This window comes from Giraffa tippelskirchi, chromosome X (genome assembly GCF_054371585.1).
Source record: "Giraffa tippelskirchi isolate mGirTip1 chromosome X, T2T-mGirTip1v1.2.pri, whole genome shotgun sequence".
In the NCBI taxonomy this organism is placed as follows: domain Eukaryota; kingdom Metazoa; phylum Chordata; class Mammalia; order Artiodactyla; family Giraffidae; genus Giraffa; species Giraffa tippelskirchi.
The window spans coordinates 127,384,262-127,409,764 of NC_137289.1; the positions used below are offsets into that span (position 1 = coordinate 127,384,262).

Sequence of the window (25,503 nt, forward strand, 5' to 3'; positions counted from 1 at the left end):
TGCTGATTCCCAGTGTCCCCACCTTCCCGGGACCTGAGTTGAAAGTGTTAACCACAGCAGCCCAGATACTTCTGGACTTCATGGGCTTGCCAACGAGGACGGGTCTTTACAGGATCCTTCTGGTCTGGATGGGTCTTTCCATTACCCTCATTCAGGTTAATCCCCATCATTTCTGGAGAGATTGATTCTCTCTACCAACCTCAGAACTCTGCGTGGAGACCAAGTTTCTTAGGTCTCTGAGAACCCTGAAGAACAAGTGAGGCTAAGAGCAGAAGGGAGTGCTGTCCCAGCGACCACCATCCCCCATATTCTTGGGTCTTCCTCTCCTCAGTCCTCCTACATGGGGCCCTCATCTTGCTTTCTTTGTCTTGGATTAATGGCCTTTGGGGAAATCCCACGTCTCTACAAACCCTTGAGCTGTTTGCTCTGCAGTGCTGCAGAGAATGGGTCCCTGTCCCAGGAGTGATGGGAGATGGAGAACCTCTAGTCCAAGGCAGGAGGAGTCCCAGGACAAGTGGTAGTCCTTTAGGGAGAAAAAGGTAGATCAATCTATCACAGCCAGGTGAAGATTCTCATGTCATTCCTGTTCTGATAGGTTTACTTTCTACAGAGAAGAGACTGTAAGGATGATATGGAAACTCCTCGGTCTTCAGAGGTTATCTACCAGGGCCAATGTACATGCTTACACTGTCCCTGAATATTGTTTCTTTCACTTATCTATGAGGAATGAACAAGGGATACGTATCTTTGGTTAAGTATATTTGGTATTCTTACTGCTCTGGCTACAAATTTTGATCCAGTAACTTGAGCACAGGGCATTCTTTTCTATCACCTAGGACAAATTTTGGAGTACAGAGAAAAGCACTGAAATAAAAGATACAGGGTGGGGACTTTCCTGGTGGTTCAGTGGCTAGGATTCCAGGCTCCCAATGCAGGGGGCCAGGTTCTATCCCTGGTCAGGGAACTAGACCACACGTGCCGCAGATAAATCCAGCACAGCCAAATAAATCAATAAATAAAAAGTAAATCAATAAGGAAAAGGAAATGTCAAATGTTCAAAGTAGTTGTTAAAAAAAAGACAAGGTATATTTTCCAGCCTTATGTAGTTCGGCACAAAACCAAACTCTAACTCTATGAGCCTTGGACTCTGCATTGTGAAGTAAGTGTGAAAAGCCCTTTCTTGTCAGATTGGTGGAATATAAGTACTTATGGAAAGCTTCTGTCATGGCGCCTGTCTCTATTCAGACATTAGGAGCAATGTCAGTTATTACTATGATTATCTTGACCTCAGATGTTACATCAGCTAGATTTTTTTTGATCTATCGGGTGTTAGAAATTATGAAGTGTTACAAGTGGAAAGAAAAAAAGACCCAACCTCCCAAATCAGCCAAAATTCCGCTTAGCAATGAAACCAAAGAAATGTGTTGTCTCCAACCCCTCTTTACCCTGCTTCTTTCTTGTTCTTCTTGAAGTAGAGAGTATCTCAGCCTCTTCCATAGAATGACAGCATCTCTGAGAAACTATAATGGACGGAGGCTAGGGCTTTTTTTGACTAAACATCACCAGTACAAGCATGAAGACTTTTGAAGAGCAGATTCTCAATGTTTGTGTAAAAGAAGAGCCACAAATAAATCATTTGCTATAATTTATATTCTCAAACATTCTTGAAAACCGTAAACCATAAGCAGAAGAAAGTATGTATCTTTTACATTTACAAAAAGGGAGACTAAACAGAGTAAAGCAAGCCAAAAACTCAAGAAATTTCAGCTATCTCCCTACTGATGGATCGATGTTCTGAGCCTCTATTAGTGTGGTGTCTTTCACATTTCTAAGGAGGTTCTTATCCTAAAGTGATGTTCTTCTCATCCTGGATCACAAAAGTGATGTGAGGATTTCCAATACTTATTTCAGAAAACAAAAATTTTTACTGCTAAATTTGACAAACAGCAAACTGTGTATGACCCATGTTATTCATATACTTATATCATGAATCTAAATAAACTCTCTGTTGAAAAATTTTAAGAACTGAAATGTGGGGGAAATAAAGTCAACAAGTTATTGATGCATATCAGGAACACAGGTTGACAGGCTTCTTCGGCCACAAAGTGAAGAACAGGCTTCAGACCACACTAGGGGCGAGACGAGCGGCCGGATGTGGCCCTGGGGTGCGCAGTAGCCAACACAGTAGTGCCAGGCCTAGCCCAAACAGAAGGGACCGCACTGGCCACGGCAGTAGTGTCAGGCCTGGTTGAAGCAGAAGGGCAAGCCCTGGCTTCAGGTCTGGATCCGGAACTCTCTACCTCCTCTCTCCAAGCCTCCTCATAATGCAGCGGGAAGGCAGTATGGACTGAATTCATGACCTTGGCCAAAAACTCCAGGACTCTTGTCTTGCTGGTTTCTGTGAATGCTTTAGGACCCCACAGGAACTCATAGCGAGGGGGATTGCTGCCGGGCACTTGGCGATACTCCAGGTACTCTTCCCGCACCAGATCTTCTGTGATGAGCTTCCGGGGCTCTCCAAAGATTAAGTGACTTCTTCCATCATAGATGCCCAGCATATTCAGGAACTTCCAGATCTTCTCCTCAGGGGCGTGGTTATCATTCAGGTAGATGAAACCCAGCAGAGGAATCAGAAGACCATTCTTCGGCAGCCCCCAGACACCTCTCATAGACTCACTGTCGCTGAGATCTAGGCTGTTCACCAGGGTATAGGACTGACTGTTGGGCCTGACTTCCTTCAGCACCAGGCCAAACACCAGCTCCATGCGCTCAGAGGCCCTGCTGAGGATCTCAGGGAATCGCTTCCTGTACTTTCTATCGATTGCCTTCAGCATTTCGGACGTCTTAATGAGCTCCTTCACCTTATACTTATACAGCATGTACTCCACCAACATCTCTGCCTTCCTGGTCAGAAGATCTGTGTGAGAACTTTCAGCAGCAGCTGAGGCCTGGCCGGAATTTTCACCTTCCTGAACCTGGGCCTCGGCACCTACACCAGATCTTTTGCGTATAGCACCTGCAGCAGCACTGCTGGTGCCTTGGGCTCCCTGAGCCCCCTCGGGGGTGCCAGCAGCAGAAGAGCTTGAGGGAGCGCTCTCTGAATCAGGAGGGGAGGAGGAGGTGGTCTCTTCTCCCCCAGATGTGGTGGTCTGATCATGAAGACCGTGGGTCTCAGCCCGGGCCTGGCGACGTTTCTCGCGAGCACGGTGCTTACTCTGCTGCCCACGGGGCATGACGGCTGTGGTCAGGGACCTCAGGCGGGAGTCTGGGTCAACAGACAGGGGATTGGTGCACCTGGAGGAAGGAGAATGAGGTGACATGAGCACCTTACAACAGGGAGATTCCACCTTGGCTTCATCAAAGGCTGCCTCTGCAGGTGTCCATGAGGACACTGCCCTAGGAACTGACAAGGCTCATCTTTTTCTGCTCAGCCTGTCCTCACAGAATCCCACGGAGGAAGAGCAGAGGCCTGACTTTTCCTCTGCGTCCTCTCAGCCCTGCTTTGGATTTACTCAGGTGCCAGCAGTGGGGTTTCCTAAGTTTTACTTCAGTATTATCACATCAAGTCCTGGCGAAGCCTGGGCACCCTTCCCTCTGCTACTCTGATGCAGACACTTTAGACCTCCCCATGATCCAGAAGCAAGTGAAGGGATGCCTCAGTCTGCTTCCCTGTCAAGAGATAGATCACATGTGCTGAGAACTTATTAGGGTCTTTTCTATCCTCAGTTCACTGGGATCATCATTCAAGGTCCTTACCTTGGCTCCTTAAAACGTTGGGCACCATTCTCCATTTGCTGACTGGTGTCTGAACCTTCAGGCTAGATATTCCCCCTCCCGTAGACTTTGTATTAAACAGTAAAGAAGATGCTCAACCTCACAGTCCTTCCCTGAGGTTTCCTGGGCTGAAATCTGAGGGTTGGGATGGATGCACTGAGTCCTCACTCAGGTTCCTCAATTGAGCTCCTGGTAGAGAAGCTCAACTTTCTCCTGAAGTGATCACTGCTTGATAGGAAAAGCCAACCACCCGGTGTCCCAAAAGTAGGAAGTGAAGATGACCTTATCTTACCAAACATGGTCTCCTGAGAATAAAATCTGTTGCAGGCAGGTTCATGTCCCTGTGGACCCTCACGAGATCCCAATTCAAGGTCTAAAATATACTTTTTCATCTATTTTTTTCTGTATGTATTCTTAACAGTAAATTTACCTTTTTTAATATCACAATATTAATTTATAATATTGTACCAGTTTCTGCCACACATGTATATGAATCCGCCATAGGCATATCTTATGTCTCCTCCATCGATAAACTCCCTCCTACGTCACACCCCTCTTAAGTTGTCACAGAGCACTGGGTTTGTGCTCTCGGGGTCATGTGACTAATTCCCACTGGCTATCTATTCTACACATGGTAATGTGTATGTTTCCAATGTTACTCTTTCAACCTGGCCCTCCCTCTCCTTCCCCCACTGTGTCCACGAGTCTGTTCTCTATGTCTGCATCTCCACTGCTGCCCTGCAAATACGTTCATCAGTACCATCTTTCTGGATTTCACATGTATGCATTAATATACGATATTCACTTTCCTCTTTATGACTTAATTCACTCTGCATAAAAAAAACTAGGAATAAAACTACCACACGAGCCAACAATCCCACTACTGGGCATATGCCCTGAGGAAACTGTAACGGAAAAAGACACTTGTATTCATGTTCACTGCAGCACTATTTACAATAGCCAGGACATCGAAGCAACCAAGGTCTACATCTCACTCATGACAGGGTCTAAGATTTCTCCCTCTGCTGACCACTGCATTCAGACCAAGACCCTTACTTCCCCGTTAGCCTGCAGTGGGAACCGACATGTATCCTTGAGGTCTCCCAGCCATGACGACAGCGAGATGTGGTCCGAATGACGTGGTGTGGAACATCCACAGCCCCCAAGGTTCTCTCCATCCACCAGAAAACCCGAAACCCTCCCTTGCCAACCTGAGGCTGCCCCCACTGATCTGGACTCTCACTTCCCCTGAGATGTCCTGGGAAGTGTCACGTCAAAACTCCCGATTCTCCCAGGCATGAAAATAGGGCTGGTGCTTTATGCAACTCCATTTCTTATGGGAGGAGGCCCCATCCTCACTCAGCGTCACAGCCATTAATACTGTTGGGGACTAGGTCCCTTTGTTGAACTGGGTTTATTCCATTAGTACAAGGCTCTCACCTCCCCGATGCCACCTCCAGAGGACACCAGGGGGCACCACAGTTGGCCAGCTCTACCCGGGGCCTCCTAGAGCCCAGTATAGGGGAGCCACTCAGTGTGGCCCCCTTGCAGTGTCAAAGTCTGCTCATCAGCCCTCAGGGTCATTATCTAGACCTAGACCTCCTCTGGGGGTAATATCCAGGCCTATACCCACAGACCAACGCCTTCACCCTGACGTACTCTAGACTGCATTCACCCGATAGCTCTGAGGGACTCACAAGAGCCATATCACAGGGGTGGGATGTGGATGGGTCACTTTTATTACTGGGAGTGTTGGGAAAGTCCCTTCAACTACATTCAGGTCCTCACCTTGGCTCCGGACGAGTCCTGGACCCTGAATCACGACTGAACAGACGCCACGGCTACCGGTCACTCCGCTCGCTTTGAAACCGGATGTGGACGCGAGGTGCGTCAGGCCCTACGTGGGGTCTCCCAGGGATGACGGCAGGGGCGGCGTGCTACGGCAAACCAGTAGCTCAATATTCATTGGTCCCTGGGTCCTCCTTGTACAGCGTATCAGAGCCCAGGATGCCTCCTTCTATGAACCGGAGTCTTCCAGCTCCCAAGCAAAGCCCTCACCTTCCCACGTCCCTAGTGGCGGGAGTCCAGCTCTGCTCTGAGCATCTCTGCTTGTCAGGTGGGTCGCCAGTCTGTGAGCCTCCCTCGTTGGGGGAGAGATCCTCTCACTAGCACTGATGGTTCTCACCTTAAGTCCGGTTATGATCAAGTCACTCCCATCTGCAGATCTGAGTTCTGATCTGGCTAGAGGAGACTCAGCCCTCCCTGAGATCACACATGTTGAATGAGGGGACCACTCAGAAGTTAGCTCTTTTGGGTCTCTCAGGACTAAGAATTTATAGAATTGTTTGGCTCCCTCTGAAGGGGTCCCCTCTAACACTCAGCATCACATGTGAGGTCCTCCTTGGGCTCAGATCTGTCCCTCTGCAAAACTGCGGCTGATTGTATTAGACAGACGTCTCACCTCGCTAAGACTTTCTAGACTGAAATCAACCTGGTATCTGTGCCCAGATCTTCCTGGGGACCACAGCGTCAGTGATTTTCCAGGGCCTCCTTTTATAGTGTGTGCTACTGTGAGTCTACTTTCAGGTCCTCACGTTGACACGTGACGAATCCTGTAATTCCACTCTCTGCTTTATGAAGCTTCTTGTCTTACATCAAGGTCCTAGTCTACTGAGAATTCCAAGTTGGAAGTCAGGGTGATCCTCGTGTGATCCTAGTCCATCAGGGCCTCTGAGAATAGACAGTGGGGATGCAACCTGAGTCCTTCCGGATTCCTCTTGCTCAGTATCCTCACTACATCTACCACAGCCTGGGACTGCCCCTTCTACTGATCTAAGATTCCTCTTCTTAGTCTTTTGGTGACCGCCATATTCAGGGGTGATTGTCTCCTCAGCCCTCCTTCCTTGAGGTTCCCATAGCGGCTTCTGTCCCTTGATTAAACGCTTCCTGGGAAATGCATATTCCTACGAACAGTTAGCAGTTACAACCTCTAGCGTATCTTGGAGAAAAGGGGAGTAGGTCCCAAAACTGATGTAAGATTAGGAAAACGCAGCAGAAATCAAGGAACTCAGGACAGATGTTACGCTGTCAGAGAAAAAGAGCTGATATATTCCTGCTCTTCAGCCAGATTAAGGGTGTGTGCTTAGTCCCTCAGTCACGTGTTACTCTTTTGTGACCCAATGGACTGCAGACCACCGATTTTCCAGGCAAGAATACTGAAGTGTGTGGCCATACCCTCCTCCAGGGGATGTACCAAATTCAGGAATCGAACCCAGGACTCCCAAATTGCAAGTGGATTCTTTAATTTCTGAGCCACTAGGTTTACGGTAGTTCTAAAATATTTACTCTTGGCACCTGCCTGATGGTCCACTCTTTACGAATCTGCACTCCGAATCCACAGGACCTGGGTTCGATCCCTGGTCAGATAACTGGATTACACATACCAGAACTAAGAGTTCACGTGCCGCAACAAAAAACGTCACATGCCGCAGCTAAAGAGCCTGCATGTGGCATAAAAGATTCCGAGTGTCACAACTAAAATGCTGCGCACCCAAAAAATAAAAAAAATATTTTTCATTACAAAATAAAAAGTTTACTTTCTACATAGAAGGATGGCGTCAGATAATCTTATAAGCCCTCGATCACTTGAGGCTGTCTTAATTTGCACATGCAGATGATCATACGGTTATTGAGCATTATCTCCTTCTCTCCTTTAGTCATAACTCTTAATTATTTTGGTGTTTGTATTGCCTTGCCTGTGAATCCCAGCCCAGTGTTTTGGTCACAGAGTTCTTTCTATCACTCAAGACACGTTTTGGAGTGCTAGAAGACAGTGAATTAACTGACTCATGAGCACCTCAGGCCGGGCAAGTGGAAGGGTACGTGCTCTGGACAAATTCAGACCAGCGCTCCAGTCCCAGCTCTGTCACTTATCTGTTGTGTGGACTTGGGTCCATCCCCAAACTCTGGGAGCCTCAGGTGAAGTGGCTTTTGTAGGGCTAGTGGCATGTAGCTGAAGCACCTGGCACAGTGCCTGGACCACACGGAGAATTTACACAATATCTGTTTTTACTATGATTATGATTATTTTGTCCCCAGAGGATACCACCTACCCTGATGAATTCTTTAAATCCAGGAGATGTCAGAGAATCTGTGGCATTCGTGGACATAGAACAACAAATCAGTCCAAAATGCTGTTTAGAAAGAATCTTTCATTTCCACTACTAAATCATATGTTGAGTGTGGGTCGTTTTTTAACTGAACGAGATTCAAATAATCCAGAATTTCGTTCTGAGACTCTTTCTTCCTTCCAAGCTGCTTTTTCATTTCAAAAACTCCTAGAGACTTGCCTAGTGACCCAGTAGCTAAGTGGCTAAGAATCTGTACTCCAAATCAGTGGGCCTGGGCTCCATTTCTGATAAGGGAACTTGCCCCCACACACCACAAGTAATAGTTTGCATGCCACGACTAAAGATCCTATATGCCACGGCGAAAACATTCCTCATGCCGCAACTAAAGAACTCTCAGGCTGCAAGGAAGAGCGAGGATCCTGCGTGCCAAAGATAAGACCAAGCACCGTCAAATAAATAAGTAACTAAATAAAATAAGCCCCTACCTTCATCAGTTTCAACATCACCGAAAATATACTCATCTCATACACTTTGTAGAATCATCAACACAGCCAAAAACGCTGAATGGAATGCCCTTTCAATAAAATGAGCTCTGACTCCCTGACTCACAGCATACATAGAGTGTCATCCACTGGCTTCTGAGTTCCAAGTTTCACTCTACTATTACATTTATTTCACAGAATCTCCTTGGCCGTGATGTGCATGAAACATCTAGGTTGTGCACTGTGTTCACGGGCACCTGGACAGGAGCACGGGGCACATTCCGTCCCCACCCCAGGGGGGATTTCCCTCTGGTCTACTCATGTTGCCGTTTAGCCGCTCAGTCGTGTCTGACCCTTTTCTACCCCATGGACTGAACAGATTGCTCTCAGCGTCCCCAATACTACTCAGAAGCCTCCAAACAACAGATGCTAAATTGATATTTGAAGAATTACACTGCAAGTGTGCAAGAAGTCAAGTTTACTGGGATTTCACTTCTCCCACATTCTTACATAAGCTAAGCCAATCCAGGTATATACATTTCACTTTTACGAAGAAAGACTAAAGGGAATAAAACAAACAAAGAAGTGAATACCTCTCAAGATTTTTTTTCTGCATCTGATAATATCACAGACTTCACCGTGGAATAATTTCCATTTTTGCAAAACATCCACATTCCAATTATCATATTTTCTTGCTCCAAATGACAAGAAATGATTCAAGGATTTCCGTTTGTGCTATGTAATATGAAAATTCTTATTTTTCAACTTGATAATCTGCAGTATATGTGGGAGATTTGCCATTAGTATACTTAGACGCTGAAGCTAAACACATCTTTAATTAAAAGGAACAACATTTAAAAATAGAAAAAAGAAAATCCTCCAATTTGTTCATATTGTATAGGAACACAAAGATGTTACATGCTGTTTCCATGAGAAACACCTTGGCCCTCCACTAGTTGGAAGATTGCCTGCTTTCTTGACATGCAATGTGAAGTATCTGCTCAGACTTCACTAGGGCTGGGAGGAGCTTTGGACATGCTCCGGAAAGTGCACTGGCCCTGGCACGTAGGAGCCCTGGCTGCAACTCTGGCTCTGGCTTTCTCCTCTTCAGCTCTCAAAGCCTCTTCATACCAGGATGCGAAGGCACTGGACTTGGTATCACTGACATTAGCCTCAAACTCCCATATTCTTTTATATATCTATCATGGAAGCACTGCATGTTAGTTTACAAACATCATGGTCAGTCTTTTTTATACCTGTGTAGTACTCCACTCTGTGGATATATCATGTTCCTTCAGTTAACATGTTCATGGATATTTAAGTATTTTCATATGGTTGTGGACGTCTCTTCAGGGTTCACTTCTGAAAACTCTAATTACTGGCTCAAATGTAAAAGCATATTTAGTTTTCTGATAATACCAAGTTGTGTTTAGGCTCTAATCTTATTCTTTGACATGTTGCTTTCAAAGAATGAGATTAGTACATTCTCTAACACTATATACAAGAATAAACTGAAAATGGATTACAGATCTAGATATGAGTGGAAACCATAAAACTTTAGAAGACACTATGAGTGAGACATTATTTGATGTAATTCATAATAATATTTTTTTGGATCTGTCTCCTAAAGCTAGGAAAATAAAAGCAAACATAAATAAATGAGATGCAATGAAAGGTAAAATCTTTTACATAGCAAAGGAAACCATCAACAAAATGAAAAGCCAACCTACTATATGGGAGAAAATATTTGCCAATGTTATAACCAATAAGGGGTTAATACTTGAAATATATAATGTTTGTATAACAGTTTTGAAAGAAACAATCAAGAAAAAGATGGGCAGATGTCTTACACATTTTTCCAAAGAAGACATACAAATGGCCGAGAGGCACATGAAAAGATGTTCAACATCGTTAATCATCATATGAATGCAAATTAAAATTACAATGAGGTATTATCTTATATCTATCAGAAGGGCTATCTAGCAAAAGGAAGAGAAGTAACAAGTGTTAGTGAGCATGTGGACAAGCTCTGTACACTGTTGGTGGGAATGTTAATTGGTGCAGCCACCATGGGTAACAGTAAGAAGGTTCCTAAAACCTAAAAAGAGAACTAGCAAAAGACCCAGCATTCCCACTCCTCGCAGTATATTTGAAAAAAAAATAACCCACTAATTTGGATGGTCTCCTTCAGGTACTCGATGCTTGTCTGAGTCTAAGGGTTTCCACTGCTCATCTCCCCTTCCCCTCCAGCCTCATCTATTCCTTGCCAGCGACCCCACCCCAGTCCAACCTCCCTGTTTATTAAGAAGGCACCTGTGTCTGGCAGAGCCAGTGTGAGATGAGGAGACAGTCCTTCCCAGCCACCAGAGAATCAAGAGTTTTGGCCTGACCTTTGAGCACACACTGAGACAGTGAGGAGTCAGACAGAAAGCACAGACTATGGCGCTGAAATGGATGAATAAGGAACTTAGTGATGTGGCCAGTGACCCTCCAGCACAATATTCTGCAGGTCCAGTTGGGGATGATACATTTCACTGGCAAAACACAATTATGAAAAAGAATGGCAGCCCATATCGAGGCAGTGTATTCTCTGTGACAATTCAGTTCCCTTAAGAATACCCGTTCACTCTACCTACGGTTGCATTTGCAACAGAATCTATCTGAGGGAGAAGGTGAGGGTGGGACGTTCTGGGAGAATAGCATTGAAACACGTATATTATCATATGTGAAACAGAACACCATTCCATGTTCGATGCATGAGACAAGGGCTCAGGGCCGGGGCAATGGGATGACCCAGAGGGATGGGATGGGGAGGGAGGTGGGTGGCGGGTGCAGGAATGGGAACACATGTAAACCCATGGCTGATTCATGTCAATGTATGGCAAAAACTATTACAATATTGTAAAGTAATTAGCCCCCAACTAAAATAAATAAATTTATTAAAAAAAAAAAAAAAGAATCTATCATCCAGACATGGACACTAAGGGCAGCACTTGGTTCGATATTCTAAGATCACTGTGGTCTCTTGCTTTCATGATTTCTAAGTTCTGGTATCCATTTGTTCACTGCTACGTGTTCCGAACCCTGATGACACCCTCCCCAGTGCCAGAAGTTGTTCAGGTCTTTAAAACAGACAGAAATAAGTACAACAGAATTTTTCAGGAGTGGATTCAGAAGTATGCCATATGATGCTACCTTAAAGTTAGAATAACCGGCATTAAAGCTTGAATAAACTTTAAATTACAGCCAAAAATGAAAAAAAACCCCACAAATTAAAAAATTCCATGCACTCCAATGTTCATAGCAGCATTACTGACATTTGCCAAGGTACAAAGGTAACCTATATGTATACAACCTATATACACACACACTCAAACACACACACAATGGAATATTACTCAGTCATTAAAAAGAATGAACTTTTGCCATTTTTCAACATCTATGGCGTTGGAAGGTTTTATGCTAGTAAGTAGTAAATAGTTGGAGGGTATTAATGAAATAAGTGAGATAGAGGAAGACAAACGCTGTATGATACCACTGACATGGAGAATTTTAAAAATAAAACAGACTAGGGAAATGATGCAGACTCACAGATATAGAGAACAAGCTAGTGGTTCCCAGTGGGGAGTGGCAAGCAGGAGGGGAAGGGCAGGGACAGAAGATTAAGAGGTGAAAACTAATATGTATAAAATAAGCAACAAAGATATATTGTACAACAAAGGGAATATAGCCAGTATTTGATAATTACTGTAAATGGAACATAACCTTTAAAACCTGAACCACTTTTTTGTTCACCTGTAATTTATAAAATATTGTACATCAACTATGAAACTGAAGTGAAAGTATTAGTTGCTCAGTCTGCTCCAACTCTTTTTGACCACATAGACTGTAGCATACCAGGCTCCTTTGTCCATGCAATTCTCCAGGCAAGAATACTGGAGTGGCTGACCATTCCTTTCTCCAGGGGATCTTCCTGACCCAGGGATTGAACCCAGGTCTCCTGCCTTGCAGGCAGATTCTTTGCCATCTGAGCCACCAGGGAAGCCCACATCAACTATACCTCACTTTAAAAAAAATCTATTCTCTCAGGAACTTTCACATATACAATACAGTATTATTAACTATGGGGTTCTCTAGTGTCTCAGCAGTAAAGAATCTGCCTGTGGATGCAGGAGATGAGGGTTCGAGTCCTGGGTTGGGAAGGTCCCCTGGAGAAGGACATGGCAACTGAATCCAGTATCCTCGCATGGAAAAATCCATAGACCCAGGAGCCTGGTGAGCTACAATCCATGGGTTTGCAGAGAGTAGGAAACCACTTAGCGACTTAACAACAATTAGTAACTACAGTCACCATGCTGTACATTACGTCCCCAGGACTTCTTTATTTTGTACATGCAAGTTGTGAAAGTTGATGCTGTTTGGCCACTTACACCCATTTCATCCATCCTCCAACCCCCACTTGCGGCAACCACCAATCTATTCTCTGTGAGTTCATTTTTCAAAAATTCCACATGTAAGTGAGATTATATAGAATTTGTCTTTGTCTGACTTATTTCACTTAGCATAATGCCCTCAAGGTGCATCTGTGTTACTGCAAATGGCCACATTTCCCTTTTTACTTTTATTGGCTAAATAATATCTGAGTGAGGATGAGTGTGCGTCTTTGTGTCTGTGTGACATTTTCTTTATCCATTCATCCATTAATGACAGTTATGTTGTTTTCATAATTTGGTTATGGTAAATGTTTCAACGAACATGGGGGGTGCAGATATCTTTTCCAGGTGTAGCTTCATTTCTTTCAGCTAAATTTCCAGGAGTCGATTTGCCAGATCACATGGGAGTTCTATTTTCCGATTTTTTTTTATGAGCATCGATACTGTTTTTCATAGTGGCTGCATCAATTTACATTTTCATAAAGTCACATTTTCATTAATAAGTATATCCTAAATGCAAAAGTTATATATGTTTCTAAATTTAAAAGGCATATATCTTTGAAATTTAGGAATGAGAGACTGAATACAGTAAGCTAGACTCATAACTGAACCACTTTAAATTTTTTTTCTCTTCTTATCCTATCTTAGTGTGGGGTTTTCCTCATTACCAAGGATATCCCTATTCCAATACCATGCAATCTTGCTCTGGATCACAGAGATGATTTAAAATTTTTCAGTTTGTATTTCAGAAAGCAAAATTCTTATTTCCAAATCTGATAAACAGCAATAAGTGTGTGACCCGTGTCATTCATAAGCTTATGTTCTGAATCTAAATAAACTTTCTACTGAAAAGAAAATCACTGAAAATTACCACCCCACCGCCGCAAGAAAAGGATAAGTCGGAAAGTTATTGCTGCATATCAGGAACACAGGTTGACAGGCTTTTCTGATTACAAAGTGAAGAATGGATTCAGACCACACTAGGGCTGGGGTGAGTGTCTGGATGCGGCCATGGAGTGGGCACTGGCCGCAGAAGGGCCATTACTGCCCGAGGCAGAAGTGCCAGCCCTGGCTGCAGCTCTGGCCCCAGTGCTCTCTAGTTCCTCTCTCCAAGCCTCCTCATAATGGGGCAGGAATGCAGTGGGGACCTTATCGTTGGCCTTGGCCAAAAACTCCAGGACTTTCACCTTGCTGGTTTCCATAAGTGCTCTGGGACCCCACAGGAGCACTCTTGGATCCCCCCATTGTGAGGGGATCATGGCCAGGCAGTGTGAAGAGAAACAAATTGACAAAATGTCAGCCTCAGACTGGGAGGAGTGAAATATTATAGACTCTAGAGCAATGCAGACCAGACTCTACACTCAGTTCTATCACTTTATCAGCCGGAAGTTCTTTGTCTGTTAAGTGAGTTTGATAAGCCTTGTGTTACAGAAGTATCTTGAGAGGCACTTGGACTGCAAGGAGATCCAACCAGTCCATTCTAAAGATCAGTCCTGGGTATTCATTGGAAGGACTGATGTTGAAGCTGAAACTCCAATACTTTGGCCACCTCATGCGAAGAGTTGACTCATTGGAAAAGACCCTGATGCTGGGAAGGATTGGGGGCAGGAGGAGAAGGGGACGACAGAGGAGGAGATGGCTGGATGGCATCACCGACTCGATGGACGAGTTTGGGTAAACTTCGGGAGTTGGTGATGGACAGGGAGTCCTGGCGTGCTGCGATTCACGGGGCTGCAAAGAGTCGGATACGACTGAGCAACTGAACTGAAGTATCGGAACATATGTAGCTTGTGTAAAGCGCCTGGCAATGCAGCTAGCAATGTTTAGGTCTTATGACGCTTATTTTCACACCAGAAGAAAATCTATGGGAATGTCTACCTTCATCTATGGGAATTTTGCTTTATCCAGGAGAAACTAGAGACTGTGTGGTCTACTAAACAAAGAAAGCTAAGTCAATCAAACTGCTGCTTAGCAAGAAACCCTAGGGCTTCCCCAGGGGCTCAGTGGTAAAGAATCCACCTGACAAGCAGGAGATGCCAGTTCAATCCCTGGGTTGTGAAGATCCCCTGGAGAAGGAATTGGCAACCCACTCCAGTATTCTTGCCTGGAAAGTTCCATGGACAAAGGAGACTGGCAGGCTGATGTCTATGGGGCCACAATGAGTCAGACATGACTTAGCAACTAAACAAGTAACCCTAAGTAAATTTTCTCTATAAGAGAATATGTTATTGAGTTTAGAGGCAAGTATTTTACCAGGATGGAACTCAAAACCTTATAGAATTCATGTCAAGGGCCAGTAACTCCCCTGCCTCCCAAAGCCCTCCCAACTAAACAACTAGATTTTCATGTATTTCACCACCACAAAAATCTAGCCCCTCTCAGAAGGTCTACTAGATTACACTCGATACACCCTCTTGTTTGGAGTGTGCTGGGTCTCCTTGCGTTCAGGGCCCAAAGGGCCAGCACAGTGACTTCTTAACATCCCATCACAAAGGAGACAATAATATGCATCAAAAACCTGGTTTGCGGACTGTGTTCACCTGCCCTGGGGCAGGAGCAGTGGACACCTTCTGTTCTTTCCCCAGATGGAGACTCCCTCTGGCTAACTCACAATCTCAGGGTAACTGTTCAGGGCAGCTTCTCATTTCAGTCTCGGCCTCCCAACTTCGAGGCCCCCCAACCGGGGATCTGGGCCCGGCTCAACATCATCACAGGCTCATCCATCCCACCACGCAGCCAACTTAAAATGACCTCCCAAGAAGGAACAGGAACGCAAAGATGTATATTATGATTAGCTTTCCAGCGCCACCTTAGCCTCTCACAACTTAAAAGATTGGGAGTATTGGTCAAATGCAGAGTGAAGAAGTTGCCTCAGACCTCACTAGGGCCGGAGGGACTGCTAGACGTGACCTTGGAGCACACACTGGCCTTGGCAGGACTACAAACCCTGACTGCAGCTCGGGCTCTCTCGTCGTCCTCGCTCAGACTCTTCACAATGGGGTGGGAAGGCACTGGGGATGTTACCATTGACCTTGGCCAAAGTACCAAACCTCAAAGGTTTGGTTTGAGAGAATCAAGGCTGAGAGAATTTACACCTCACTGCTCTCATCCCACCTCCCTCCCCAGTATCCTCCCTGCTTTTTCTCACTTGTCTTACATCATCACACCGCCTTCCTTATGGAATCACTGCTCATATACTCAAGACATCTACAGGCAGGTGCAGGGTCTCCTTTATCTTCACAGCACCCCCACCAGTACACAACCTTCTGAAGAGCAGATGCTCAAGAAATGATGGGAATAAAGGAGACACCAGGGTCTCCCAAGTCTGAGAGGAGTGATGCGACTATGTGGTTCACTTCCTTCTGGGTGGGGGTCTCGCATGTTCATTCAGTGGTACCACTGTCATGCCTTTTAGGAACCGGGTTTCCTCCCTATGTTCAATGAGGCCTCACCCATCAGACCCAAACCCTGATGTCTCTGAGACCATCCTTGGAGGAAATGAGAGGGCACCTCAGCCTGAGAGCTCTAACCCGGCGTCCCAGGGCGACGGCAGAGGTGGCACTCTGTGTGGGCTCCTCTGTTCTGGGGGTGTCAGTTGTCTCGTTCCTCACATAGAATTGGTGCCTCAACATCTGTCATGGCCTGGGAGTCCTCGTTTTCTGCTGACCTGGGCAGCCGGACCTGAAACCAAGGCCCTCATCTCCCTCGGACCCCACAGGCGGAAGTCAGGGGCACCAGAGCTGGCCAGCTCTGCCCGGGATCCCCCGGGGCTGACAGCAGAGGCGGCATCAGATGTGGCTCTCTCTACCGTGTATGGATCTTCCCCTCGACTCCGCATCCTTCCTGGGACTCTGCCTTCTGCCGACCTGAGCCCAAGACCCTGTGAAAAGGTCCTCACCTTTCCCGGACCCAAGCTGACAGAGTGAGCCACATCCTGCCAAAGCTGATTTGGGGCTGTGCCGCTAACCACAAGGGTGGGACTCTCGATCCCCCCAGTTCTGGAGTCAGGGGCTCCCTGAGTCCTCAATCAGGATTCTGGGTAGCGCTTGGGAGCCTTCCCTCTGCTGACCCGAGTCTCCATGCCCCAGAGCAAAGCTCTCACCTCCTGAGTGGCTGGAGGAGAAGCTGGGGCTCCATATCCAGCTACCTTGCTTGGGGATGCCCAGATCTGAGAGCAGGGATGCTCCTTAGTGCAGCAATCCGCTTGGATGCCAGGTCGGCTGACTAGCACTAGAGGTCCTAGCTTGACTCCTTCTAAGTCTGAGACTCCTCCCTATGCCTATCGGGGTTACCTTATCTATCATTCTATCTCTTTATTTATTTACCTTTCACAACCATTGCTTTTATTGTGTAACTGGTAGTTTCTGCATCTTAACCTTCCTCACCTATTTCTCTCCTCCCCCACACCCCCAATCCTAACCCCCATCAACCACCTGGTTTTTCTCTCTTGCGTCTACAACTGTTTCTGTTTTTCAGATTCCTCATAGAAGTGAAATCACACAGTATTTCTTTTGCTCTGACTCACTTCACTTAGCATACATAATACCCTCTACGTCCACATCCTTTTATATAAAGGCTTTTCTCTACCTGAATGTCCCTTATGCCCAACGCCCGCCATCCGCCGCACACTGTGCAAAATGACGGGTGCACTCAGCCTATATTACTCTATGGTAATTTGGACCCCTATGGTCCAAACCTTCCCATTTTAATGCCTAATGATCTGAGCTGGAGGCGATGTAATAATAACAGAAATAAACTAAGAAAGTAATGCGCTTGAAGCATCCTGAAACCATCCCTTTAGGCTACCTCACCCTACCCTCATGCCACCCCACCTTCCTTCGTCCACCCCATCGCGCCCCATCACACACTGCACCCCACTCCAAGCAAAAATTGTCTTCCTAGAACCCGGTCCCCCAGGGCCAAAAAATTGGGGGCCACTACTCCAGGGCACTGCAACATTGGTAGCAGGAAGGGCTTCTGTGCAGCCACCACTTTGGAAGGAGACAGCCCTGTGAGCACTGAAAGCCCCATCTTTTCACCTGTTGAGGACAAGACCACTCCCAATGCATAGAGTCCATCCTCTTTGAACAAAGCCGCCCGACGCGCCACCGACCCTCCACGTAGCGACTACAAGATGGCTCCTTGGCCCGCAACTCAGGACAGGGCGTGTTACACTGCAGATTGCAGGGGTGGGAGGCGGTTGGGTCACTTTTCTTACAGGGAGGGGTTCGAAAATTCACTTCAGCTACACTCAGGTCCTCACCTTGGCTCCGGACGAGTCTGCTACACTCGATCTCCACTGAACAGACGCTGCAGCTACCAGGCGCGCTCCTCGCCTCCGAACCGGAAAAGGAGGGGCGCTGCATACGGTCGTACGTGGGGTCTCCCAGGGGAGGGGCAAGGGCAGGGGCGGCATGCTACGGGAACCCGGTAGCTCAATATTCATCCGTCCCTGGGTCCTCCTTGTGCAGTGTATCAGAGCCCAGGAGGCCTCCTTCTATGGACCCGAGTCCTCCAGCTCCCAGACAAAGCTCTCGCCTTCGGAAGTCGCTAGTGACGGGAGTCAGGACGCTGCTCTGAGCATCTCTGCTTGTCAGGAGGGGACGCCACTCTGTGAGCCTCCCTCGTTGGGGCAGAGACCCTCTCACTAGCACTAATGGTCCTCACCTTAAGTTCGATTATGGTCAAGATGACACCCTCAGCAGATCTAGGGCCCGATTCTGCTAGAGGAGGCCCTGCCCTCCCTAAGATCACACAGGTTGAATGAGGAGACGACTCAGAAATAGCTCTTCTGGGTCTCTTAGGGCTAAGAATTTACAGAATTCTGTTGGGCTCCCTCTCCAGGGGTCCCCTCTAACACTCAGCATCACATGTGAGATCCTCCCGGGGTTCACGTCTGTCCCTCTGCGAAACTGAGGCTGATCCTATTAGACAAAGGCCTCCCCTTGCTGAGACTTTCCAGACTTTCCAGAAATCAACCTGACATCTGTGCCCAGAGCTTCCTGGTGACCACAGCGTCAGATATTTTCCAGGCCTCCTTTTATAGTGTGTGGTACCATGAGTTCATTTTCAGGTCCTCACATTGACTCATGACGAATCCTCTAACTCCACTCTCTGCTTTATGAAGCTGCTTATATCAAGGTCCTAGTCTCCTGAGAATTCCCAGTGGGAAGTCAGGGTGATCCTCATGTGATCATAGTCCATCTGGGCCACTGAGAACAGACCGTGGGGATGCAACTCTAGTCCTTTCAGATTCCTTTTGCTCAGCATACTCAGTACATCTACCACAACCTGGGTCTCTGCCTTCTACTGATCTAAGATTCCTCTTCTTAGTCTTTGGATGACCACTATATTCAGCGGTGATTGTCTCCTCCCTCCTTCATGGAGGTCCCCATATCAGCTTCTGTCTCTTAATTAAAGGCTTCCTGGGAAATGCATATTCCTACAGACGTTGAACAGTTAACCTCTAGCAAATGTTGGAGAAAACAGGTCTTGGTCCCAAAAGTGATCTAAGATTAGGAAAACGCACCAGAAGTCAAGGGACTCAGGAAAGATGTTATGCTGTCAGAGAAAAAGGGCTGATATATTCCTTCTCTTCAGCCAGATTTATGGTGTCTGCTTAGTAGCTCAGTCATATCTGACACTTTGCAACCCCGTGGACTGTAGCCTGCCAGGCTCCTGTGTCCGTGGGGATTCTCCAGGCAAGGGTACTGAAGTGGGTTGCCCTCCTCCAGGGGATCTTCCCAACCCAGTGATTGAATTCAGGTCTCCCGCGTTGCAGGCAGATTCTTTACCATCTGAGGCACCAGATTTAGGATAGTTTTAAAACCTTTACTTTCAGTACCCTCCTGTTGTTGGTCCGGTGGTTAAGACTCTGTGCTCCCAATGCAGGGGGCGCGGGTTCGATCCCTGGTCAGGTAACTGGATCCCACATGTCACAGCTAAAAGTTGATGTGCCACAACTAAAAATCTCACGTGCCACAACTAAAGAGCCTGCAGACATGGCAACAAAGATCCTGAGTGTCACAGCTAAGACCAAGCATAGCCAAAAAATAAATTGACAAAAATATTTTAGTACAAATAATAAAATATTTACTTTCTACATAGAAGGATAGCACCAGATAAACTTGTAAGCCCTTGATCCCTTGAGGGTGTCTGGTTTTGCGCATGCAGATGATCATATGGTTACTGAGCATTATTATCTATTTGTCTCCTTTGTTTGTCACTCTTAATTATTTTGGTAATGTGTTATGTGGCAGTATGGATGGGATGGGAGTTTGGGGAAGAGTGGATATGTGTCTATGTATGGCTGAGTCCCTTCACTGTTCACCTGAAACTGTCACAATATTGTTAATTTGCTATTCTTCAACACAAAATAAAAAAATAAAATTAAAGAAAAAAACTGTGCTTCCAGTGCAACGGGTGTCAGTTCAAACCCTGGTTGGGGAATTAAGATCCCACATGCCACATACCAAATCAATTGGTCAATAAAAGATCATCAAAGAAAAAGGTGATGGGGATCCATGAAAGAAATAATTGATAAGCTAGATTCCATTCCCTTTAAACTTCTGCTCTGTAAAAATAACAACATCAAGAGAACAAGATGAGCCATAGTCTGGGAGAAAATATTTGCAAAAGACATATCTGATGAAAGCTCTAATCTAAAATATACAAAGAATTCTTAAAATTCATAAGAAGAAAACTAACATCTAATAAAAAATGGACAAAAGATAGGAATAGATACCTCACCAAGGAAGAAACACAGATGTCAAACAAGCATATGAAAAGGTGCTCCACATCATCTACCATTAGGGAAGTGCAAATTAAAGAAACAGGCAGATACCACGACATGCCTTTCAGAATGGCCAACATCCAAAGGACTGAAAACACCAAATGCTGGTAAGGATGTGAATCAACAATAACTCTCATTCCTCAGTGGTGGTGATGCAAAATGGTAGAGCCACTTTGGAAGACAGTTTGCAAGTTTCTTAGTAAACTATACACATTCAACACTGCTGGTAAGAATGTAAATTCGTACAGCCAGTATGGAAAACAGTATAGGGGTTCCTCAAAACATCAACAAGTACACGTAATATTTTCCACAATTCCACTACTATCCAAAGGAATTGAAATCAGGACCTCAAAGAGAGCTCTGCACTCCCATGATCATTGCAGCACTAGTCACAATATTCATGACAGGGAGGTTGCCTACCTGTCCAGTGACAGATGAGTGGATAAATAAGGAAACTATACATGCAATGGACTATCATTCAGCCTTAAAAAGAAGCTAACCTCTCCTGTCACGACAGCGAGGATATATCTAGAGGACATTATGCTACAGTGAAATTAGCCAGACACAGAAGGACAAATACTGCATGTCCCTTCCATGAGGAGTCTAAAATGGTCTAAGTCAAAGAAGCAGAGAGCAGAGTGGCGGTTGCCAGGGGCTATGGGAGGGTGAATGAGAAGGAACTGTAGACTTAAAAAATATTCACAAGCTAAAAGCTGAGAGTTATGCCCAGCGAGGGCAGAGTGTGTCATTCTAGCGGCTTCTGGGCATCATCCCACCTCAGGGGAGTGTCACCCTCATTTCTCAGAAAATCTGTGGATAGAAGGCAACGTGAATAAAACATCTAATCTGCATATTGCTTACCTGCACCCGAACAAGAGCTACATGATCCACTCCATGCCAGCTTCACGTGATTTCTGTCCGATTTACTCTCAATCCCAAAGCACAGGCAGACCCAGAAATACTGCAAGTTTGGTTCCCAACCCCTGAAGGACAGTCAATATGACAATTGAGTCACAAGAAATTTTTCCCAACCCAAAGCCCTAGCCTCCCCAAATCCCTAGTGGGGAGTCAGGGTGCTTCTCTGAGCATCTCTCCCTGACAGGAGGGACACCTCTGTGAGCCTTCCTCCTTGGTGGCAGTGACCCTCTCATTAGCGCTGATGGTCCTCACCTTTACTGTGGTGATGGCCAAGATGCCTCCCTCTGCAGAACTGGGGTTTGATCGTAATAGAAAAAGCCCTTCCCTCACTGAGACCAGACAGAAATCAAGAGGCTTCTCATCCTTATAACTCTGCCTGGAGCCTCTGGGGTTAGGAATAGGGGCAGGGGTCTCTAAAGTCTCCTCATTTGTGGGTCTAGTGATACTTCTTTCTTTACTCAGGGACTTCACCATAATCCTGGCCAGTCCTCAGACCTGACCCTCCATCCTGATATTCTCCTTCTACTGAACTGAGGCCATTTTTCTTAGAGAAAGACTTTGACCTCACACAGAACTCTAAGGTTTGGAATAGGGAATGCCCTGTCTGGGTGTTCGAGGTTTGAGAGCAAGTTTGGGCAGGTCTGTGAAGGACCTATATTTTAGGGTGGTTGTCCCTCCAGTCTTCACTCACGTGGGCCCTCATTTTGTCTATGTCTTGGATTAATAGGTTTCTGGGGTACAGTACATCCCTGCAAAATCTTGAGAAGTGTCCCTAAAGCAAACCTTACACTTTCATGTCCCAGACTTGCTGTGAGATGGGGAAAATGCCACAGAAGGCAGGGGGCAGGATGGGGTGCGCTCCCAGAGAAACATGCTGATCTCTCTGTTTCTGGAGGGGGAGGGGATTTAGGATGGGGGGACATGTACACCCGTGGCTGATTCATGTCACTGTATGGCAAAAACCACCACAATATTTTAAAGTAATTAATCTTCAATTAAATTAACTTAAAAGAAAAAACAAAACCGTAGCCAGAGTCAGTCTCTTTTGTGAATTGTTTTACTTGATTTATAGGCACACCTTTAAAAAATTGTAGTTCACTTAACCATGCTTCACATATCTTGTGTTTCACTACAAACTGAAAGTTTACAGTAAGCATGCATTCAAAATGACTATGGCACCATTTCCCCAAAACCGTTGTGTTCACTTGGGGTCCGTGTGCCACATTTTGTAAATTTGTAAAATATTTTAAACTCTTCCCTTATTTTATTCCTTATGGTGCTCTGATCAGGTCTCTGTTACTATTGTAGCTGTATTCTAATTTTGAATTAAGCTATGTACATTTTTTAAACATCTTCTAGTAAGTGTACAACAGGGTTAACAAACTTTATAAGCACGGGGAATCCCCCAAATTGCTGTGATATACTTTATGGCAATAGTCACTTTATTGCAGTGATCTAGAACCCAACCCACCATAGCTGAGATATGCGCATATTTCTAAAGGAAAGGAGCAGTCGAACAAGGTTCTCTGCTATATTGATGGAAGTTTTCTGACACGGCATAGAGGGATGATCTTATTGTCACTATCATCTGTTTCTCCTCCTTATTGCTGTCATTTCCTGAGGTAGCCTTCAAGGCTTTGTGCCTCAAGAAGTGTACTGGAATATATCCAGAGTCCTTACTTTTATCCCAATATACATTGGAGTGTCAAGGAACACAAGTTCTGCTTTAGGACAAGAGGGGTCTAACAGCGTAGGATCTAGAGGAATTCAGAGAGGAGTCTAATTCCAGGCCTATCAGTTACTAGTGCCACCTAGCAAGGGCTCACTACCTGATGGACATGGAAGCCAATACGATGGAATGGGCATTTGAGGGAAAAACTTTATTCCAAGGTGGAGTGGCAAGAAGACAGGAGGCAGGGCTCTCAATCCGTCCCCTCAATCCAGAGTTTGGGGTAAAATTAAAGGGTTTAGGGGAACTGCAATCTTGGAAACTAATTGGCTAGTCTTGAATCAGTTCATCTAAGCTATTCATGTTTGTAGAAGCCAGATTTTCTCCTTGTACATTCTTCAAGCTAGTGGGAAATCATCCTCAATTTGGTTAATAATTCTCAAATTCTGTAGAAAATGATAATCCCAGGTCCGAGAGTTTTGTACCAACAGGACTGGACTGTTATATAAGCACTGAGAAGGTTGGATTACTTGGTATTTAAGAAAGGTGATTATCAGAGGCTTTGCTTCCTTCACATGTCTCTTTACAGCCTATTGCTTTAAATTTGGAGTTTTGGTGCCTGGATGGAGTTTGTTACTATTTGGTCAGCTGTATTGGCTCTTCCTGGCCACTCATCAGCCCAAACTGAGCTCTGCAGTTGACTGACCGATTTCTTCCACTCTAGTGCTCAAAATAGTTTACATCTTGGCCAGCAGACAGCCTGGACCAACTTTCTTTAACCAATGCTTGCTGCCTCTTCCCAGCCTTCATGGATTGCAGCCAACGTCAACCAGAACTCTTAACAGGAACTTGAGGTCTCTGGATGAGGCAGAAGTGTTGGCTTCCCCCGGGAAAAGCCTTGCATTCATGGGAGCTGTTGGAAAGCCATCAGGACTTATCTATCTTGGCTCAGAGCTCTTTGTTACTTTCTAGGAAGAAAAATGGGCAAACTAGAGGCATCTCCCCTTAATTTAGGACCCAATTCCATCTCCTAGCTTGGTTTCTGGGAAGACTTGGCTGCATGAATTCCCTGGAGAAGCCACCGAGAAGAATGGACAGTCTCAATGGTGACCAATTTGGAATTGAGGGTTCACTTAAAGAACCCTGAAAAGTTTTCCGTTACAGGTGGCTTTCAAAGCATAGCTTGAGAGTCACACGTGCTACCCAACTTCCAAGGAATTTGTCCAGTTCCATGACTGGAGCCCATTTGGTCAGAGGCTCCTAATATTTCCCACTCCGCCATGTGCTGAGGTCGAGCTTGTCTACTGAAGAGAGGCCCAAGGAATTTCAGGCACTGTCTCCCTTTCCACCTTGAAAATCTTACCTAGTGAGGAGGAGGGTGAAAGAGTGATTGTCTTTCAAAGAGCAACTCAGGAGCACACAGGTTGAAACACCAATTTCCTCCCTTCCTTTCTGAGCATGCTGGGGTTTAATCTTTCTGGTAGATGACCAAATCATTTTACCCCTCCAGCAGAGACTACAGACATGCGAATCTAGATGTCTGTGTAATTTCCAGGGGGAATACATTCACCGCAAGGCCTCTATGTAGCCCATGGCCTTTAGCACCACAACCAATGGTTATTTCTCCTGGTAACATTTGATTTTTAACATCACACACACACACACACACACACACAAGCGATTCAGTTCTAATTCTCTGCTATTCTGGCCGATACAAAAGAGATCTAGACTTTTTAGTGAGGAAACACCAGAATGTGCCGAATTGTATAAAATTCCTTTACCTGGGCTCATGGTATGTTCTTCTGCGGGGGGAGAATTTTCCTGCTTCACACTCCCTCATTGTACATTTACGCTCGCACCACAACAAGGTAATCAGGGTTGGTTTCATCGAGAATACACTTGTGTGAAATTCAAAGGATCATAGGAGATTACTACAAACAACTATATGCAAATAAAATGCACAACCGGGAGGAAATGAACAGGTTCTTAGAGGTAAAACCGTCCAAGATTCAACAAGGAAGAAATAGAGAATGTGAACAGACCAATGACAAGTCCTGTAATTAATACAGTGATTTAAAAATTTGAAATAAAAAGCCCAGGACCAGATGGTTTCACAGGTGAATCTATCAAAGAGTTAGAGAAGAGTTAATGCCTATCCATCTCAAACTCTTCCAAAAATTTGCAGAGGAAGGAACACTCCAAAGGTCATTCTGTGTGGCCACCATCACCCTGATACCAACACCAGGCAGAGAAACGCACACACAAAAAGAAAATGGCAGGCCAATATCACTGAAGAACATAGATG

General features: G+C 45.5%; 1 protein-coding gene and 1 pseudogene across 2 annotated transcripts; one reads left to right on the forward strand and one right to left on the reverse strand.

Annotated features, from left to right (window-relative positions):
* Positions 1-1,632: 1,632 nt before the first annotated feature.
* LOC145535495 (melanoma-associated antigen B4-like) lies at positions 1,633-18,159 on the reverse strand. 2 transcript variants are annotated; one of them, XM_081563936.1, is made up of 2 exons: positions 18,083-18,159; positions 1,633-3,294 (listed from the first exon to the last, which is right to left on the reverse strand). In XM_081563936.1, exon 2 carries the CDS (start codon positions 3,231-3,233, stop codon positions 2,130-2,132), a length of 1,104 nt encoding a protein of 367 aa, XP_081420062.1. In that variant the 5' UTR covers positions 3,234-3,294; positions 18,083-18,159; the 3' UTR covers positions 1,633-2,129. The 2 variants fall into 2 exon arrangements, with proteins under 2 accessions (XP_081420062.1, XP_081420063.1); XM_081563937.1 differs by lacking the exon at positions 18,083-18,159 and adding an exon at positions 5,563-5,656.
* LOC145535496 (ubiquitin-conjugating enzyme E2 D3-like) lies at positions 10,826-11,575 on the forward strand (annotated as a pseudogene).
* Positions 18,160-25,503: the final 7,344 nt, after the last annotated feature.

What these genes read in the sequence shown, in the direction of transcription:
- LOC145535495 (XM_081563936.1), bottom strand. Translation starts at nt 3,233, where the DNA reads ATGCCCCGTGGGCAGCAGAGTAAGCACCGTGCTCGCGAGAAACGTCGC.